General features: G+C 47.2%; 2 protein-coding genes across 3 annotated transcripts; both read right to left on the bottom strand.

The window, feature by feature from the left end:
• LOC110432531 (COBW domain-containing protein 1) lies at positions 1,142-5,514 on the bottom strand. Of its 2 annotated transcripts, XR_002449970.1 has the most exons (10): positions 5,285-5,513; positions 4,512-4,729; positions 4,015-4,129; positions 3,653-3,742; positions 3,333-3,491; positions 2,701-2,820; positions 2,151-2,261; positions 1,914-1,995; positions 1,720-1,827; positions 1,142-1,505 (listed from the first exon to the last, which is right to left on the bottom strand). XR_002449970.1 is itself a non-coding variant. In XM_021453163.1 (9 exons), the coding sequence occupies exons 1-9, from the start codon at positions 5,423-5,425 to the stop codon at positions 1,772-1,774; spliced, it is 1,092 nt and encodes a 363-aa protein (XP_021308838.1). In that variant the 5' UTR covers positions 5,426-5,514; the 3' UTR covers positions 1,522-1,771. The 2 variants fall into 2 exon arrangements, 1 of the variants encoding a protein (XP_021308838.1); XM_021453163.1 differs by lacking the exon at positions 1,142-1,505 and having other exon boundaries at positions 1,522-1,827; positions 5,285-5,514.
• On the bottom strand, positions 11,410-13,445 carry LOC8060641 (zinc finger protein 865). The gene has a single exon (XM_021452863.1). The coding sequence runs from the start codon at positions 13,151-13,153 to the stop codon at positions 11,816-11,818; it is 1,338 nt and encodes a 445-aa protein (XP_021308538.1). The 5' UTR covers positions 13,154-13,445; the 3' UTR covers positions 11,410-11,815.

Here is a 13,445-nt window from a genome sequence, read left to right as displayed (position 1 = left end):
AAAACAATGAAATCTAAAGAACCGAATTACTGAAATAAAAAAAACCGCATACCTGCTATGCTGCTGCCTGTTTGGCATTTGCATATGCAGAGTGCAGCTCTGCGCTAGGTGCCGGTGGCCAGCGTGCCTCCTGCAGCTCTTCCGCCCTGCAGGGTGCCAACTGCTGCTCTCCCCTCCTGCCTATCGTTGCTTAAAACTGCAAACCTCGAGTACAGGGTAAACGACACCACGAAGATGGGCTAGCGCAATGGCTGTGCAACACAGATGAGATGCATCGGCGTCGCCGAACCGTGTGTGGAGGGAGGTGGCCTCATCTCCGGTGGTGATGGCATGGACCTGGAGGCAGCGCTCGGCCTCCATCTAGCCGGTGCGGTGGCAGATCCAGGCCACCACACCATCCCCTCGCCCGCTACTTCGCTTCCGATGGCATTGGCATCGGTGGCAGGGAAGTATGAAGGGGCACGCACGGACGGAACGAACGAGGACGACTCTGTCGCGGAGGGTGCTCAAGGACGCAGCTGTCGCGGTCGGAGATCGAGGACGACGCTCTCGAGGACGGTCTTGCGGCGGACGGCGCTCTCGCCGAGGCGTGGATAGACTGTGCTCGGGGCTCGCGGCGGACGACGACCGGCGCTCTCGCCTCACGGCGGACGGCGCTAGGCGGCCGGTCTCGAGGCGGACGGCGGACTATCGGCCACCGAGGCGCGTGGAGGGACGGCGGACGGCGTGTGCGCTCGGCGGCGCTTGGCGCTCGGCGGGCGAGGCGAGGCAAGGCGCGTGCGTTAGCAGGACGCCCGCACGGACAGGAAAGGTGGAGGGGATCGAGGAGGGGATGTGTTTGTTTCCAAGTACGCAGGAGGGAGGAATGCGGACGCACGGCGGGGAGGCAGGCTGACGAAAACAGATGCCGCACGAAAGAAATGTCCCTCTTGTAGGAGACTCTTAACAAAATAGTTCGCACCATCATCCTACTCATCCAAATTCTTATGTGAACTCCCGTGCTCTACCGTCGGGCAACAGGAAATCATTCCGTAAATAAACGATAAACCGCAGTAGTGTGGAGCTGAGCTACGGGGTCCAGAGTGAATGGATGGTGCAGGATACAAAACATGGACCACATGACACAAAAGATGCCACCAAATTCACCGAGCAAAATTCGCCTAACGCATCGCAGTTTCTATTTCATGTAAAAAAAGGTGATCGTCTTTCTGATCATACAAGCAAAACTGGAATACTTCACCGGAGAACGTCCCGTAATTGGACAGATGCCTCTTCGACAAAACCGAAGAAACAAGCTCTGCAGAAAAATTTTACCATGGTGCGTCGGAAAAGCACTTGACATGATAATACAGCCATGAAACCAGTTGACCTGTATGGCTACCCCTTACTCATGGCATAGTGAGCTGCTAGCCCTACTAAAGTTTCTCCACTAACGAAGTATATATATGGAGCACCTGATATCTGAAGATTCTCCTCCAGTTCAGTATTCACTTGCACAGAGGTACCTGCGTGCATACAGATAAAAAAAAAATAAACTGATATACAAACACACAAAAGTTAAGAGTTGAATCATTTTAAACAGTATACAAGCATTGTTAACATAGCAACTCATGATGATGGCAGCTCAATGCCACAAACAGCAAAGCTATCCATAATGGCACGTGATGCCCCTAAAATGGAAAATGTGAATGGCAACCTCCAATACAAAGGGCAATTTACCTCACAGAAACATGGGCAACTAACATTGTGCAAGGCAAACAGATACTCATAATCAGCTCTTGCAGACACTAAAAGAATCTTGAAGAACATTGATGTCCAAATTGCGGCCTGCAGCAAAATGGGCATGCAAAGATTACAAACAGTTCAGAATTTGCAAGTGCTGAACTACAGAGTTTTGACTTTTGAGGTTTTACCTATGACAACTATCTTGTTCATGCGAGACTCTGTCTCAGACCATTTTCGAGCCGGCACAACTTCATAAACTTCCCTCACTGCCTGCATAAGGGCAAAATCAGACATTAGTATCCCTGCGACAAAATAAGTTTACTCAATCAACTGCCCTAGCTATTGGGTTTAAGGGAAATACAAAAAATGGCTAATATCTTTAGCTGATCATCAGTTCTTTCAGATTCTTTGTATGATGTAACAACCTGTAGTGTATGAACTTGGTCTGAATCATGGATATATAAAATCCCTTTACAGCGATATATGTCCATGCTAGATTTCTTTTCCCAAAGAAGATCTTCAAGCCAAGACTCCACCTGTAAAAAACAAACCACAACAGGGTATCAGACAAATATGCAAAGGGGACTGGTAATTGGAGGTTGGGGGGGGGGGGGGATCGCTAAGGCATGGATACTAGAAAATATTAAATATCCATTTCCATATAAAGTACTGAATTTTGTCAATTTATTTAGTCCAGCTGACAGCCTGACAGAGAAAGTTTGGAAACATCTTGTTTTGATGTATGAAGAAATATCTATATTCAAAATCACAAATCAGAGACAAGAACAATTTATCCTAAAAAAATGGCACTTGATGTGGAACAGTGAGTGAAACAAGACAAGACATATGTTGAATAGCAAACTATGCACTTGTCAACCTTGTATCCTTGAATAAGAAATATCTTTCGTGACTCCATGTATGCAAATGTCTTAATGTCTGACTTCATTACATGATTCATTTAAGGAGCGAAAGTACCTTAGCCAAGTTAACAGAATCCTGCTCATAGATGCACAAGGTGGAAATATTGTTATCATGACGGCGACTAGGTGGCACTGATTTACTATAGTCGAGCAGTTCTTGCAGATGAGATGAATCCTAGCGAAAAAGAAGGAAGATGTCAGAGTTGCATCCCTACAAGATCAGACCAATGCATATTTCTAGCATATATAAAGCCTTACAATGGACAAAGAATCAGTTTTGCAGAATTGTTTTCAGGTTATTATGTCGGTTTCCATGTTTCCATTCAGTTAGATAAAACTCAGAACATATAAGGATAGTGTTGATGAGTCGTGTAATATTCTCAATATCTATCATATGAAGTATTGAGGATAAATTGCATTGCCATATAGTTGCTCAAGACTTCAATTTATAGAGGATACGGCTAGTTAGACCCAAAGTTCACTGAATTGTTGTTGGTTTGATATATCGTTCATAGTCCTTATGATATAGTCCATCTTCTAAGCAACCTACGGCTATAGACTATAGAGTTAAAATGGACTTTGACAATAAATATTCAAGTTGCCTAAGACATCAAAGCAGCTTAAGCTTCAAGCACTGGCATAATTAAGATGAAAAGCTGAATTAAAGTTCTTAACTAGTTTACTGACCTTCACACCATATGCTTGCCGGTTAAATACTTCATTCAAGTCAACCTGGCAACGGACAGACCGCACCACTGTAACCAGAGCATTCACATCATGAATATGTTTTTCCAAATCCTCAAGATTGTCTTCCACTAGGTCAATTTTGTTCAATATCACAACATCCTGTTACACGAATTTGACATGTAGTTATTTGGATACTGGATTTATGAATTCTAACTGCAGCTGCAAGGATAAAAAAAAGGAAGCGCCAAATTCTAGAAGTCAATATCCCAAAAATAAACCATGGAATGAAGAAACAAGAGAGACACAAAAGGACAAGTTACCGCAAATGCAATTTGATGAAATGCTTCAGGGAATGAGGAAGAGTTTTTGTGCTCATCAATCTGAACCCTGAAGTTTTTTGCATCAATAACCTGCAAATAGATAGCAAAAATATATTTAAAAAAAGGTCCAACGTGTCATGATATTCTAAATTGTGATCTTAAGAGCAACTAAAGGAAGCTAAGAACAGATAGTTTGCAGAACTTTTAGAGTATTATAAGAACGGGAAGTGTAAAAAGGAAGCTGCAGAGCAAGGTCATGCATGTCATCAGAAATAGTGTTTTCTACATCTCACAAAATGATGGTTGACAACTAATCAAACAAAAGAAGAAGAAAAAAACAAATTTCACAAGACTTAACTAACCGTAATAATAGAATCCAGTCTAATTGATGACTCCAATTGATCATCTAGCCAAAGAACGGAAACAAGTGGAGCAGGATCGGCCAATCCTGTTGTCTCAAGTAATATATGATCCATTCTGCAGGATACCAAATCACTCCAACATGTTAGGACAATTTGCATCATCATAATTCAAAAGGGTGCTACAATCCAACTAATAACATTGGACCAATGCAAGAGCACAACATAATATATCAAAAAGTGAAAAATAAATAACTAAATTGAACTCTAGAGCTTCAAACAGATAAGGCAAGCAACCATCATTAGAAAAAGATAATTAAGAAGGGTGTTGTGAGCCAAAAGCAGGATGTCAACAGTTAAGAGCTACAGCCAGGATGTCAATATCAACAGGTAGATAAAAGAACCAAAAAGATACAGAAAGGAGGGCCCTAAATTCTGGAATCCTAGGCCACACTTGAATCCAATGTATCCTTGCGTAGATAGGAATAACTGTATTTTACCTATCCTTTCTTTGCACAAGCTGCTCAAGTGCTTGAACCAGACTGTGTTTTACAGAGCAACAGACACATCCATTGGCCAGTTCCACCCATTCCTCGACAAGTGCACCACCTTGCCCCTCGTTGATCATCGCCCTCTCAACCCCAATTTCCTCCCCGAACTCATTTAGTATCACGGCAATTCTCTTCCCATGTTGCTCATTCAAAATGTAATTGACTAACTGAAAGTTCCAAGTCCAAATAGAAACTGTCAAAGCCATTAATCAGCTAATCGAGAAACTGGCTAATAAACTTGACGTAACACTGAATTAAGAGGTACATAAGGGCTAACATGAGAAAGCATAAGGTGAGCTACACCTATATAAGAATCAATTATGTCAGAAAACACTGAACCGATGATGACAATTTTCAGAGGAGCTGTCGTGGTAAACTAGTAATACTATAGTGCGTAACCATGATAGAGTACAAAAGAATCAATTATGTCAGAAAACACTGAACCGATGATGACAATTTTCAGAGGAGCTGTTGTGGTAAACTAGTAATACTATAGTGCGTAACCATGATAGAGTACAAAATAGATTAAACCAGGATTCAATTTCGTGAGATTAGAAGTATCCTATCACTTTATCAGCGAGACTTTGTACAGCGAATATTGGGTACCCAGCGATTTGCCTCTGATTCTATGAAGCGCATGTATGCTGACGCGCCTACTTCACCAAACACAAGGTGGGGGAGAGGCGGCGGTTAGGCCGTTAGGGTACGGAACAAAATCTCACCGTCGACTTGCCGGCCCCGAGGTAGCCAGTGATGACGGTGACGCCAACTGGCGAGGCGTCCGAGGGAGCTTGCGCCGGAGGGGACGGCACCTGCGGCGGCAGCTCGACGGCGAGAGGAGGGCAGTCATCATCGTCCTCCATGGCGGCGGCGAAGAGCGCAGGGAGACGGGAGCGAGGGAAAAGCTCGAGAGCTGCTACGCGTGTAAACTGTGCTTTTTTCTTCTCTCAGCTCTCCCTCAAAACGGTTCGCCGTCCGATCAGCATCCGAAGGCTCTAAGAAAATATTATGCGCCCGGTTATTTATTTGTGCGTCTATAAAATTCTAAATCGAGGGACATGCTTTCAACTTTAGCTAAAGAAAAAAATGATCCGTTTTTTTATATGACGGTCGCCATGGCATCATTTTTAAGCCAGCTTCTGGAGGAGCCATTTCTTGTAATCTCTTCGTCTCAAAATAAAAATCGTGTAAGATTTTATATGTAGATCAAACTTTCCTAGGTTTGATTATGTTTATTATTAAATACATTAGCAACTCTAAATAATCTCATTATAAAATTATGTTTAATAATTAATCTAATGATACTTATTATATCATACTATTAGTAATCTATTATATATATTTGGTTAAAGTTAGTATTTTACTTCTTGAAAAATTAGAATGATATTCTTTGTTGGATGGAATGAGTTGAGCTTTACTCAAGAAGCTAAGACGAAATCTCTCAAGAAATCCTGCTCAACAGGGCCTAAGACATGTTTTAATTAGTAATTCCTACACATTTCTGTCCCACACTTTCAATAGTTTTGGCTTCGTCAAAGGAAGATCGATCTCCGACACTTTTGTGTACGCAGTTGAACTTGTTCAGACCTGTCACAAGAGGAAAAGGCCAACAATTGTGCTGAAGTTAGACTTTGCAAAGGCCTTCGACGCCGTCAACTGGTCAGGGCTGGCTTCAGTTCTCCGAGCAAGGGGCTTCCATCAGAGATGGCTAGACTGGATGCACAACCTACTCTCTTCTTCTAAATCAGCAGTACTAGTGAATGGCTGCCCTGGGCCGTGGATAAACTGCAAAAGAGGCCTACGGCAAGGCGACCCTCTGTCCCCGTACCTGTTTCTGCTGGTTGCGGAGACACTTCAACGTCTGATCACTAAGGCCAATGAAATCAGACACCCAACGGAAGACAGCATGCCTTGTGCGGTTTTACAGTACGCTGACGACACTTTGATTGTCTTCAGAGCTGAAACCACGGCAGCAGCAAAACTGAAGGAGATCCTGGACCAATTCGCAGCTATGTCCGGACTACACATCAACTTCAACAAGAGTACCCTGGTACCAATTCATGCAAATACAGACATCATACAGCAGTGTGTCCAGGTTCTAGGATGCAGTCAGGGCTCCTTCCCTCAGCAATACCTGGGACTCCCTCTATCGGCAAGCAAGCTGCCGGTGTCTGCTTTCAACATGTACATTCACAGGACTGACAAGTTCCTTGGATCTTGGCAGGCTGACCTGCTTAACCCAATGGGAAGGCTAGTCCTGGTAAACTCGGTGCTTGACTCAATCCTTGTCTACCTAATGAGTTCGCTTCAGCTGCCGGCCTCTGCGGTGAACACCATGGACAAGTTAAGGAGAGCTTTCTTCTGGTCTGGGGATAAGACAGGAGTTGCGTCACCGGCCAACTGCCTGGTTGCCTGGACAAGTGTTTGCAATCCCCGGGAGTGTGGTGGTCTGGGCGTCAGGGACCTAGGGGTGCAAAACATTTGTCTGCTACTGAAACTTCTGCACCGGCTGCATTGCCCCCATTCATCCGCATGGGCTGTGTGGGTGCAAAGACGGGCCTCGATCACGACCCTAACTGGAGATTTGCATGGGGATCACTGGCAGACCTTGCGGTCCATCGTTCCACTATATCAAGCTATCACCACTGTCCAGCCAGGCGATGGAAGATGCACGTCGTTCTGGTACGATGTCTGGGATGATGACGATGAAGCCCTGGCTGAAAGGTTCCCAGCCCTATTGTCCCACTGCTCCCTCAAACAGGCCACTCTTTGGGAGATCAAAACCTCTGGTTTACTTCGTACACTAGTGCCTCGACTGTCATCTGCGGCACAAGCAGAGCTTCAGCAACTGCTCCCGATCATTCAACAAACTGCCCTATCTGAAGCGTCCGACAAGAGATGTTCGCCTTTCATCAGGCCAGACAACAGCCTAGACAGCGGTGCACTTTACAAGTTGCTAAAAGCTAGAGGTCAGGAAGGCAGTCCAAGGGCAGCTTTCATTTGGGAAAGCCTAGCTCCGCCAAGGGTGAAGCTGTTCCTGTGGCTTCTAACGCAGGGCAGAATTCAGAGCCGTTCGACGCTATGGAGGAAACGCATTGTTGACTCCGAAACTTGCGAGATCTGCAGCGCCACTGATGAGACGCCGGAACATATCGTCCATGGCTGTGCTCTCGGCAGAACTGTTTGGGCAAGCTTGAATCTCCTGTCCATAATCTCAGTGGATATGAATCAGCTACACACAGTCCGAGGGCCCTCGGACAACCAGTTTCCAGAGTTCCAATCCTTTCTGGCATTAGTTTGCTGGAATATTTGGAAGGCAAGAAATGCAAGGATCTTCAGGAATGAGACTAAAACGGCTGATCACGTGCTCCACGAATGCATCTCCGCCACAAGGTTGTGGAAGTACAGATTTCCAGTGAGGAAGAGGCTTGTTGCTGATCATTGGTGCTCCATTCTACAAATGGCTAGAGCAGGTCTTTCTTAGAATCTGAGGAAAGTTAAGTTAGTTAACAGAGGGAACTTACCACCCTCGGCTGTCTGTCCTAATCTATCTCTTCTCTATCCGGTTGTAAAACAGCCAAGGCAACACAAGGTTGCGCTGTAACTCTTACATCTCGCGAGCCGATTCGGGCTAAAATAAAATTTTTTTCATAGGTGGGGATCACCTCCCCCCCGTTGACCTTCAAAAAAAATACTGAAGCAACGAGGTTTCTTTCCTAAATAGTTTTAGAACGGAGTGTGTAGGTTAACAGCCTTGCGTGTCAGATCTTATCGCGTTTTTTGTGCCCTTTTCTTTTGCAGTACTGGTTCGATGAGGAGATTCAGTCGGTTTGTTTGCTCCTATCAATCCTATCATGCAATGCAATCAAGTGGCTGTGCTGATGGTTGCAAGCAAACAGCTATTGTTCAAAGGAGCATTTCAGTTGCCTTACTTTCCCAACTTTTCCTGCCAGTATATTTTTTGAAAGGAGAGACGTTGCTTTTCTACAAGCTGCTGCTGCTGCTGCTGCTGCTGCTACTACTACTACTACAGTACTAGAGTAGAGACACACAGAGGCATGATTTGTCACACATTTCCGGGCATGTAAAAAAGCAGTAGCCTTTCCTTGAAGAGTGCAACCAAAGCTTGGCTGGTGTGATCTTTTGCTCACTATCCAATCAACCAGGGCAATTATTGCATTCTTGAATTCACTCATACATACAAGGAACACTTTTGCATCTGCCAGCAGTCCAAAGTATCATCATCTAGTAATAATATGCCGAGTTAATGAGTTAGTATTAGCGACCTTCGGCACCTCTGATAGCAGTAAAGAGAAAACTCAAGAAGAAGAAACAAGTAAAGAACATAGCCACAAAGTCAAAATGGTTAGCCACAATTTATGGCATTTTTGCAGCTAGTGGTTGCCGACTAATCCGGTCACAAGCACCCAATTAGAGCTCCTATCTTTGAGTTTCCTCTCGCCTGGCTAATTTTAGTAGCATTGTACTGACCGCTGAAGCAGGCAGATCTGGATCTGTCCTGGCTGCTAAAGAAAGGTTGGTTTAAGTGGTTACAGGGCAACAGAGCAGGGCTCCGTGTGCAGTGGTGAGAGGTGTCTGGTTTGGTTGGGCACGCATTTGTGGGAACCACTAACAGAAGTTGCCTGCACACCATGACACCAATGCCCTCTCATGGCTTTGTTTATGAATGAGTATATATATATATATATATATATATATCCTCCCATTGTCTCTGCAAGCAAGTCATTACCCAGAGATGATCAATATTCCTCTGCAAGTTTTATATATACACACACATATGGATATCCTTCTCGTCGCAAGTTGGAGTGTGACCTGGGCCTTTGTCTAGATGCAAGAGGAGCTTGTGACAGCTCATTTCTTTCTAGGCTTTGGCTTGTGGGTTGTGGCGCCTGCTATTCCAAGGATGTCATGCATGGACCGCTAGTTTTGAGGTTAAACAAACTCTGGTGTTTTCTAGCCTAGGGACACATCATTGCCGATCAAAGATCTTACAGTTTGTCTCGGAGTGGAATTGGAGTAAAAAGTAGTGCAATATAAAATGCCCTGTTGATTGGGGGTGACCAATTCATGTCAATGCTAATGGAGAGTTGGAGACTAAGAAATTGCTCGGTCAAGAACTATATCTAACATCTCATCTTACAACTAATTGTAAGACAAATGGAAGCTGACTGGCAAATCGACTAATTATGCCCTTTACGCTCTTTTGATCCTAATGGTATTCTGAAATATTTTTTTCTGCAAGCACCAGGAAGACAGTCATGATCATGCATGGACCACTGCTAGAAAGTACAATGCAGACTCTTGCTTGAAGCACATCAGCTTGGGTCTGCACTATGCAGAATCAAAGCCATCATCAATCACAGACTGCACACCGATTGGCTCTGCTATAGTGCTATATAGTAACTGTGGTCAAAATGAGGCCATCGCCCAATTTCTCGCGCCATAAATAAAGAAAAGAGAAGCCTTGCTCGACTTGTGGGTTACCAACATCGAGAGCTCCACCTAAATAAGGATATGATGGGGAAGAAGACCGGCATATGGCCGTGCGTGGTCCCATCCGATTGGCACCCATAAAAAGAGGTGCTTGGAGATTGCCATCGCATCTGCTTCTCAAAAAACCGTAACCATCAAGCGTCACAAAAAAATGTTTGCATCTTGGCAATCGTAGCAACTAGCAACTATAAAGATGCATGGTATTCATACACACAATGGACATATGGAACATTGTTCTCTGAATCTCTGATGTTCTATTTTACTGAACTGGTGAAGCAAGGAATGTGCTACTGGCCTACTACACAGATGTGACCTGAACAAACGCACGATGAGCACAGCTGGTAACACCTCCAGATCAAACAAGAGAAGGCTTAAGCTCCTGCAGGCTGCACGCTAATTCTATGCTCTGGAATTGTGGACTATAGAATTTCGACAGCCGGCAGGAGTTGGAGCAATGAGCAAGTGTCCTGTGTGCCTCCTAAAGCAAGGCTAGTTCAACGAAGCCGAGCAAGAAAGAGACATGAGCAACACAACAATCGCGTGAGCTGTCTGTGCGTCTCTACTCTCTAGAGGGAGAAACAGAAGGGGGAGAAAGATGGCATGATTACGATTTTTAAATCTTTAGTGAGGGAAACATAAACTATCTCGGAGCAGGCTTGCTAAAGCAACAAAAAGAAGACTAGAGGAGAGGAGAGTGGGGATGAGAGAGAGAAAGAAACCGGAATGGTTAGTGAGAAGACTTGTCCAGTGTTCTGGTGGACAAGTGAACAACCGCTCTGCACACCACACTGCACTGACTGATCCCACATGCCATGATACACATGCATGCCAAATCTCTTTCTTCAGCAGTACCTATTGTTGCATAAAGATTTGCTGTTCCACTGTCCTAACCAATCATTTTGTCACTAAGACTACATAAGTTTGCAGCTCCTGAGCTTCCATCACTGCACTCGTCTCGTCGGCCCCTCCCTTGCTTGAAGCTGCTGCTCCCCTGCTGTTTCAGTTGCCTCACATACTCGATGCCTCCATTGATCTAGCTTGCACAACACAGCAATGCCTTTTAATCTTTATGCCCAATTTGCGTTGCTTTGCTGTCTGTCAGAGAGAGGTGCAGTACTGTACTCTTGTTGCTTGCTTCTCTCTCTGGTGGTATCAAGTGAACCGTAGCAATAGCAAATAGCATGCTGAGCCACCAACCACAACCAGTAGCATGACAGTACCGTAGTACACTGAGCATGCAGCGGCTGAAGCAATTGGTTACTTTGAGGCAACAATTACCTCAGGTTGGTGAGCAAAAGTAGGAGCAGAGCAAAGGCTAGCATTGACCCAGAAATTCGCGGGGGAATTGCTAATGGACTTGAGCAAGCAGATGCCAAAGTTAAAAATAACAAACTGACCGAGTAAGAAGATGGGATAGCTTTCGAGCTAATCTTAGCATCCGCTAAACTGAACCAGCTCGGCTACTCCAGCTCAGAATAATATCATCATAGCCTCATAGGCAGGCTTATTGATCTACTAGTGTGCCCTGAAGAACAGAAATGCTAAAGAAGAAAACAAAAAAAAAACATTAAGTAACCTGGGAGAAAATTAACTCGAACTCTTCTTCTTAATCTTCTTCCTCCTCCAAGATTCCCTTAAGCTTGGAAAAAATGAATTGAATTGAATCAACCTGTACAGACCCCCCATTATTGATCACTTGCGGATCAAGCTTGGTTCAGTACAGCCAGCGCAGCCGAGCTTCAAGCCTCCTCCGGTGCAGCCGGTGGGAAGTTGAGATCAAGGAACCCGTCCACGGCTGCTGAATGCTGCTCCTGGTGATCCGCGCCGGCGCCGCCGGCGTAGTAGAGCTCGACGTCGTCGGACTCGGAGGGCATCAGATGCGAATGCGACCGCTTGTGCCAGCCGAGAGCCTGCCCCGACGCGAACACCCTGAAGCAGACCGCGCACTCGAACTTCTCCACGGCCGCGTCGGCCACCGCCTCGTCGTCCTTGGGCTTGCCGAAGCCGATGGCCACCGAGTCCGGCGACGCGGAGGGGGACAGTGTGTTGAACGAAGCGTACGTCTCGGTGCTTGGCTCCGGCGCGGGGGACGCGACGGGGGTGACCTTGGGGGAGCTGCAGCTGGCGTTGATCCGCTTGTGGCTCGCGCGGTGGCCGCCGAGCGCCTGGTACGAGCTGAAAACTTTGCCGCACCCCGGGCACTCGTACCGGGTCCGCTTAGGCGCCACGGGATCGCGTTCGCGTCGCTGCTTCGGGGAGCCTCGCTTGCTGCTCTTGGCGACGCGGCCCTTGATCTTGGCGTCGCCGTGCTGGTGCAGAGCTGAGTCGTCGTCGGAATTGTAACCGCTTCTTGGGAGGCCCGCCTGCTTCTCCGCGCTCTCGAAAGGCTCCTCTTTGGCCGGCGAGCTCCACATGCCGGTGTCGCGCGAGAGCATCAGGAGGCAGAGCGCGACGTCTTCCGTCTCCTTCTCGAACCCGCTCAGCACCGGCGGTGGCGGTGCCGGGAGCGGAGCAGCCACGCGCATCGATCGGCGCCGCCGCCTAGGCGGCGCGGACAGCACCGTCAGAGCTGCCGGCGCCGCCGCCACAGGCGCCTCCATCGGCGTCACCATCTCTGCTTCCGCCTCCTCTGGGACTGGGACGAATTCCTCCTCTTCCACGTCCACGTCATCCTCGTCGTCGTGATACCTGCCGCCGGACGCATGGCTCCGCATGTGCCCGAACAGAGACTTCCACGACGAGAACAGCTTCCCGCACTCCCGGCACGCCTTGTGCTGCTCACCATCGCCATCGCCATCGCCAACGCCATGGCCGCCATCCTCCTCGTTGGCGAAGTCGGATAGCCGCCGGGTCTTCCTGGGATTCTCCCTCAGCCCGTACCCGACCACTCCATTGCAGTTCCGGCCACCATTCGGCGAAGCACGCCTCAGCTCGTCGTCGGCGTGAACCTCCAGCGCCGCCTCGCCGAGCGAGATGTGCGATCTCATGTGTCCTCCAAGCGACCGGCCGCACAGGAAGCTTTTCCCGCAGACCTTGCATCCATGCCTCGCCGCCGCAGCAAGCTCCACGACATCCATCACGAAGCAAGAAACCGTCGGATCGATTCAGGATCGAGGGGTCAAGAAACCGACCTGGACGCCATCAGGACGCGACCGGGAGGAGGATCCGCGGCGCGTCGAGCGTCGGAGATCTGGGAGAGAGGAGAGAAGGGGAAGAGCAAGCTTGAGGCTAGCAGAGTGCTGAAGAAGTAAGAGGGGAGGAAAGGTAGGGTGGTGTGGTTAAGCGGGATGGCGGAGGTCGTGATCTGCTCGGAGGTTTTGTTGGGGCGACGGGTGCGGTTGGGGCCTTTGGCCTTGGGGGGAGGAGAAA

This window comes from Sorghum bicolor, chromosome 2, assembly GCF_000003195.3.
Source record: "Sorghum bicolor cultivar BTx623 chromosome 2, Sorghum_bicolor_NCBIv3, whole genome shotgun sequence".
NCBI lineage: Eukaryota > Viridiplantae > Streptophyta > Magnoliopsida > Poales > Poaceae > Sorghum > Sorghum bicolor.
This window is presented reverse-complemented; position numbering and strand designations above follow the sequence as displayed.